The 7,316-nt window shown below is 36.3% G+C and overlaps 1 protein-coding gene across 1 annotated transcript in view; it reads left to right on the forward strand.

The window, feature by feature from the left end:
• The window catches only part of TASP1 (taspase, threonine aspartase, 1), an 86,181-nt gene that overhangs the window by 61,084 nt on the left and 17,781 nt on the right, over window positions 1-7,316 (forward strand). The window contains exon 11 of the mRNA XM_009319560.1: window positions 6,609-6,719. Coding sequence (XP_009317835.1) covers window positions 6,609-6,719 — 111 coding nt within the window. The remainder of the gene's footprint in view (window positions 1-6,608; window positions 6,720-7,316) is intronic.

Raw genomic sequence — 7,316 nt, forward strand, 5'->3', positions numbered from 1 at the left:
TTGTGTTTGTGGGGGGGGGGGGGGGGGGGGAAGCCTCATACTTAAACAGTTACAAGACTGCCAGTGACCGTCATTGCACAGTGTTATTGTTATTTTATATTTTGGAGCTGCATCGCTCTAAGCTGTGTAGTATCCTTTGTGGTTTTATAGTGGAGGAAGCATGCTATGGAAGCATTATGATGTCTTCTCCATGACACAGAGGAAAAGATTTGAGAAGACAATGAAGTCATCCTGAAGTTTCATATAACCTATTTTATCCACTGCAAGTTTATGATTTCACATGTTTGTATTTGATGGTAGACAGAATTGAATAGGCTTATTCGTTACCTGTACGATAAAACCAGCTGAAAAACTAACACAACGTGATGATTTTACACGAGGGTTTGTCTAGGTCCTGACTGTGCTTCTCCTTATCAAAAGCATTGGGATTTTATTGGACAGCGGTATCCTCAGTCATTTAAGTTCTTAAAATCTGACCTGTAACGTTTGAAAGCATAGGTGCTTTTTCTTGCAGCTTCTTTAAAAATTCTAAACAGATGTTTTAAATGACTTATAAAATATAAAGATCTCTGGCTTCAGACAGCTTGCGCTTAAACATTTAACAAATAATGGTGCATGAAATTAAAAGCAGGCTTCAGTTAGTGCTTATATATTCCTCTAGTGTTTATTTAAATTGTTAGCTTGAAGTTTGGTGGGATGCATAGCAGAAGCAGTGGCAAACGGCTTCCCTTTAAACACGTTCTGTACACAAGCTGACGAAGTCCAATGGCATAGGTGAGCAACGGATTATTGACCTGACAAAGTCTGAATTTCACTTGCATTACAGCATGAGAAGGTTTAGAACTGTTTCGCTGCACTCCGTTAAAACTGGGGGATGCTAAAGCACTTAATTGGTTACGCCATGCCACAGTCAGTGTTTAGACCAAAGTTCTGAAGACTTTGAAAGCTAATGTAAACAATGAAGCTGGTAATGGTTGCTCTACTATGGAAGAGTATGAATGTAAAACATCTGATGAGCAGCTGGTTAGTCCTTCAGCTGGGTAAGTGTAAATAAAACACTTCTTTTACAGTTTAGTATTGAATCTGTGCTAGAATGGATCTGTCCAGTAGCTACAAATGGGGAAGAAGCACAGGATCAGAAATGAACAACTCTTATCGATTGCGTGCTCTGGAGGAAGCAATCTTTATCATGGGAGCAGTTTAATTTACAAGAGACATGGAAGAAAAAATGTTTTTCACTTGTAGCTGTAGTTCCTCCAGAGCAAGGCTGAACGTTGAGGCCATTGTTTGCCTTAACACTTGTGAAATCCGTATGCTCTATCCCTGGTCTGAGGCTGAACCCGGGTCTTGGTGTTCAGTTGTGGTTGCTCTTGCAGAACTTGATGAGATCAGTGAATGTGGAGCTGCTATGAAGATATCGCTTATTTTTGAGAGACCATTACTACAGATTAATAACGTACAAAATACATTAGTGAAAACTTGAGAAAGCTTTCTATATGTCATATAACAATAATTGAGCTTTGAAGGAGGGGAAATGTGTATTGTAAAATATAATTTTGTGACTGGGGGAGGTGAGGATTAAACCAAAACTATTGAAAGATGGTTTTTGTTTGTTTCTTCCTACCCCTTCTCTCTGGTGTGGCCAGTCAGTGCTAACATTATTAGCTAATGCTTTATGCTTTGGATTTTCATGCCAAATTCTTCAGTGTTACGCCAGCGTAACTGGGAAGGAATGATGAGTTTCATGAGACTTAAAAGCCCCAGGTTTTTGTAGTTTTGTAATTAGCAAGCTATTGGATCAGAGATTTGTGTAGCAATTCCATTTTATTGCAGTAAAAAAATTATTTTTGGCTAGTAGGCATATTTTGTTTTGTTTTTAGTGAATTTTTAATTCACTTTTAAGATTTATCATTCTTAAAAGTACAGAGAGAGCAAAAATGGTGAAGGAGTGTGGGAGCCAGATTACTTTTTCCTTGTAATGAGAAACCGTTATGACTTTAATATACATGGCCATATTTCAGTTGCATCTTTTCTCTTCCTGTTTAAATACTAATTAAATATAATGTATATGAAAAAATGCCATTACCTATATTGTTATTTTTTACAGAAGTCTGCACTATTATTTCTTTTTCTCAATGGCTTGGCTGTAACAAAATGATTTGTAGAACTAAATTAATGAAGTATGTTCCTAACCTTTGAATTCACACTGTTTTGAGAACACTCAAATTAATTCCTGTGTAGGGTGCATGGATTCTGTTTAGAAATAAAGTATAATACTACTTTTGTACCATTATTTTTACAGATTTAATAATGGATGCATTATTAAAGCACAAGATTCTAGAATCTTGCTTAACATAGACCTACTCATTTGCACTGTATTGCTGTGTCAAAATACTCTTTAGCATAATTGTAATCCTCAGTAATAAGTCTGCATATCCAGAAATATCTTTGTTTAAAAAATATTAATATATTCGAATCCCTCTTTTAACTTTTTTTTTTTAAATTGCTTTAATTGGAATATAAAATACTTTCTTTGTTTTAAAGAATATGCTGTTCAGTGTGTATTTAATTTGGCTTAGAGTCTGATTTTTAAAGAAGGAGAAACCGTCTCTCCGAATTTACTGTAGCGTAGAACACTGTAATGTTATTACCGTAGGCAACTGTGTTTTACTGCCACTGTTTAAAGGTTGATTCCCCACAACTTAGCCAGTCCAGTAAGTTAGAGACACATTCCATATTGTTGCTGATTTTTCCATTGAGATGGTTTGGCTGAAATTGCTGGTGAAAGCAATTGGAATGGATGAGGGGAGTACTCACACAATTTGCTTCAGATGGTTCTGTGGATGGCAACCTCCAGCAGAAATGGGGAACCAGACGGCCCGTGGAAGTGGTGTGGGTGAGAAGATCACCAACCATTGCAGGTGTTTTGCAAGTGACTATGTCTTCATTTGCTGTTTGTGTCTGGAGGTGAGAAGAAGGGATATGTTCTTGTTTCAGACTTTTTTTCTCCTTTCCAGAATAATGTTCAGTCTGCAGCTGATGGTAAAATGGTGTAGAAGGTTAAAACTTGGCTGTGGATTGTGCTTTAAAAAAAAAAAAAGAACACTCTTCAGTAGCTCTACTGAGAATACTGAATCTCAGTAATTTCTCGAGTTGCAACTGTATTTTGGCTCAATCTCTGTTGCTACGGCTCCAAAGCGTGGCTGGCTGCAACAAGAAAGCCAACATAATCCCATCGTTTTCATCGTTGTGTTGTAGTATATTGGTCAAGGTGCTGCAAATGAGGACACCCTGTAGGTTCTGGGTTTTGATGTTGTGCATCACTAGGCAAGTAATGCCGTGTTTCCCTCTGTAGGAGAGAGACACATAATGCATCCTGTTGTCTTTGCTTTGTTTGCATAACACAAATGTTTAAGGCATTCCCTGGTTTAATACTCCATTCAAATTACCCACTACAAGTCACTCTAAGCCATTTTACTCATCTCTGTATCACCCCAGTACTACAGTTATGATCGATTCTTACCAAGTTAGTGCAGTAAGACCTGGTCTTGTTTGGTGTAACCAACATTTGTTCTTATTCCAAAGGCCCAACTTGTGTAATTCTTAAAGAAGCCAGCTTCTCGCTTATCTGGTGTGTTTTATGAGTGATGCAGTTAAAACTGTACTTTATCATGCTTTTATCACACTTCTAGCATGTGCAGTGCTATTAAATTAATCCTCTTCTTGAGTTTTCTAGTTGAAATAACAGTAGACTGGCAATGTACTTCAGGAAAGGCTGAATTAATACAGTCCATTTTCTAGCTTTTGAGTGTTCAGCATGGACTTCAAAGCCTTTGAATTTTGTGGACTGGTAATAAAGCTTCCGTGGTGCATAATCATTGAAGGAAGTAACTTAGTTCAGAAAAAATTTGTGTACATATTTAGGGCAATATGATGGACAGCATGTTTAAAGTAAGTAAGTAAATAAATAATTGCTATTTATGCTGGCAGAACTGGGATTCTCATGAGCATAGTAGTACATGTATAGGTAGAGCATCTTTTTGGATGAAATTGCAAGCTTAAGAGTTTGTCTTATGTGCTTGAAGCTCAAGTTTTAAATAATTTTTTTAAACCCCTTTTTAAAAAGTCTCACAAAACACATACTTTGAGTGATTACTTTTCTCATTCTGTACTCCACTGAAGAAGATGAATGTTTTGTTCCTGCAAAGAAATCTCTGTAAAAATGAAAGGATCCTGATGAAAATGTAGCATTACATGTTTTGCTGCAGACTCCTTACATGGAAAGAAATATACTGCCGAGTCTTCTCTTAAAGTTTAAAAAGAGAGAGCCTAGCCTGTGCACATTATTCAGATTATTGAAAATTTGATCATTGATGATGACGCATAGTTGACAAAAATACTGGGAAAATGAAGAAATTTGTGATTGGTTTATTTACAGACTTTTCTTTCATCTATTCTTTCCTGAGTGTGGAAGGAAGAAGAAAAAAAAAAGTAAGCTATTAACCCAATGTAAGCATTTCTAGAACCAGACGTTAGTGGCATCAAGTCTGTAATCAGTCGTTGCTGTCTGTTTTTATGTGCATTTATACAGTCTTAGTGTTTTAGTATGGCCTTAAATATGCTATCTGCTTTAAATAGCCAGTTTGCTGGCTGTGTTCTGCTGAAGTAGAACATTTTTAACCATTCTAATTAAAGAGATTATTAGTATTTTTCACTAGAACCTTGAAAGAACCTTTCACAGGCCTTGAAAGAGGAGGAGAAACACTGCTTATTTAAAAAAAAAAAAAACAAACCAAAAAACAATCCCCCCAAAACAAAAAAAAAACACCCCACAACTTTTTCTGTCTGTTTGCAATGGCTTTTCACCACAGCATGGCTTGTGGCCTGAATAATTTATGCAACTGAGTGTAAGATTAGGTCTGCAGACCAAGTTCAAGTTAAGACATTGTCTTTGAAGTACCTGAGTTTCTGAAGTAAGGATTAAAGGATGCATGTCCCCTATGAAGAAAACCACTTTTTTTGTTCATTCGCTTGCAGAGAAATCGTACCACATACTTGGCCAGCATTTGGTCAATGCAGTGAAAGTATAAGAGAGAAACTTAACATCTTGGAAAGCACGGAGTAAAAGATTTTGGTCTGGGGGGTAAAACTCTTTACAACTTCGGAAAGCTTGCATTTTTATTTTAACCGAACGTATTTTCCTGTTTTGTTACCTATTATGTTATGATCGGCCGGATCCTTCGTTCACAGGGATTTGGTTGCAGTCGATGAGTGATACAGTAGGTGTAATTGGCAGCTAGTAATAGTTCGTGTGCAAAGCAAATGGCACTTTGAAGATAATATCTGTTTGTGTTGGGTCAGATAAAATATTACTGTTTATTAAGCATGCTACATTTGTTATCTTCCTGTGATACGGGCTTCTGTTGTTATGACCACCTTGTATCGCTTCTGAACATGGCTGCTCTTATGTCTAGAGAGAACATGGTAAAGCTTTTAGTTTTCTTACAGTAAAGCTTGAAGTTGGGTCTTATTGGGGTTGTTGTTGTTGTTTGCATTAAAGGGGTAATTTTAATTACACAAATACCTGTGGGCAAATTGAAGGAGGCTGATGAGTAGATCTGCCTTAAAGTTCTTGTGGCCAGCAAATCCTTTTACAGTGTCTGTACACTAGACATAGTATACTGATTTATTTAAAAGAAAATAATTGAAAAGAAATATATGAAATGCCTGTTGCAATTGTATGTTCAACTTTAAATCACGGCATATTGCAAATGTGTGAATAGGGTCTGTTTGGGCTTAAGTGCAAGAACTCGGTTAATTTTGTGCCTTAAGACATTTTAATTTATAGGTAAATCATACCATTGTTTCCACATTTAAAACTATAGGAATCTCATTTCAAATTACAAACCAGAAAAAGAATACTTAGACTTGATTCCCTTCCAAGCCAAACTGTTCTATGATTCTGTGATTCAGCTAACTTTAAAACTTTTCCAGCTTCTGACAGAAGATGTTTTATATCATATGTCTTAAATTAACAACAGAAAAGCCACTTTAAAAAGTAGGATGTGTTTTGGCTTTTCTGCTAATATTCAAAAAGCAGCAAGGAAGACAATCTATAGCAGTTTGATGATATCTCTGAAGTGCTTTAAATTGGGAAAAATGAATAAAGTGTAAAAGTGACCCAAATTTGCTTGATTTTTTCATATGTGGCCATCTTTATATTAATTATAGTACAGTAATACAGAAAGAACTAAATATTGAGATGTGATTTTTTTTTTCAACTTGACACTCTATTTCTCATTTTTATACCTTCCTCGATCTAAGAACAAATGGTTTTGCACTCACAAATGTAATTTCCCCCTTTTTTTTTTTAATTCCTTTTTCCTTGTTTGATTACTGGTAGATTAGTAGATTACTATTTAGAAAGTTACTCATTAGAAACACTAGAAAAAACCAAAACTGATGCTTTTGTAAAAGCACTGGTTGACCTGACAGTCTTTTCAACGCTTAGTGACAAGATTAAAGGGAGAAGGCAGGAAAGTGAAATTAAAAAAATACCCAAGAAACTATTCTTACTGCAAATAATTCTCCCCAACGATTTTGCCCAGGTTCACCTTTTCTAGCCAATGAAGATGGTGTGCTTGGAGGTGTGATAGTTCTTCGGTCTTGCAGGTGTTCAGCAGAGCCTGAATCATCACAGGAAAAGCCAACTTTACTAGGTAAGAAATTCTTATTCGTTTTTACTTGAGCTAGGTGCTAACTCAAAGTGAAAGGTGAAATAAAAACTGTCTGTGCACGTTTACCATTGTTCAAAGGCCACAGAGAAAACAAAAAGGAATTGAAATTGTTTGAGATGATAAAACTCTAGAAAGTGAAATAGTAGTATTAGCCGTGTTCTCTAAAACTGCGGAAAAGAGCATTCTCTCTGACTCGTTATTTCTGAGCAGAATTGTGATTCAGAGGGTTGTGTGGGATCCTTCTAAAACCACAGCACAGGAGTAACGGTTGCTTGTGGCGAGACAGGGTATGCTCCTCACAGAAGGAATCGCATTTTTAGCTAGGGATAATGCATATGACTGTTTACTGCTTCTCAGTGGTTTATATGCTAAAAATGCCATCTAAAAAGTTCTTTGTTTCCTCCTTTTTGCAGGATAAAAGGTGAAAATTTGGAGGATAGACTTAAAATTTGGAAGGGAAGTTGTTTTATGGTTAGAAATTTTTTGTTATGCCCGGGAAAATCTGTTCAGATAAGTCACAGTTACTATTTGCATGCGCAGACAACAGCAGTACTTGCTGTTTATTTTGAGATCAGCAGG

The sequence above is a fragment of the Pygoscelis adeliae genome, unplaced genomic scaffold (assembly GCF_000699105.1).
Source record: "Pygoscelis adeliae isolate BGI_AS28 unplaced genomic scaffold, ASM69910v1 Scaffold122, whole genome shotgun sequence".
Lineage (NCBI taxonomy): Eukaryota > Metazoa > Chordata > Aves > Sphenisciformes > Spheniscidae > Pygoscelis > Pygoscelis adeliae.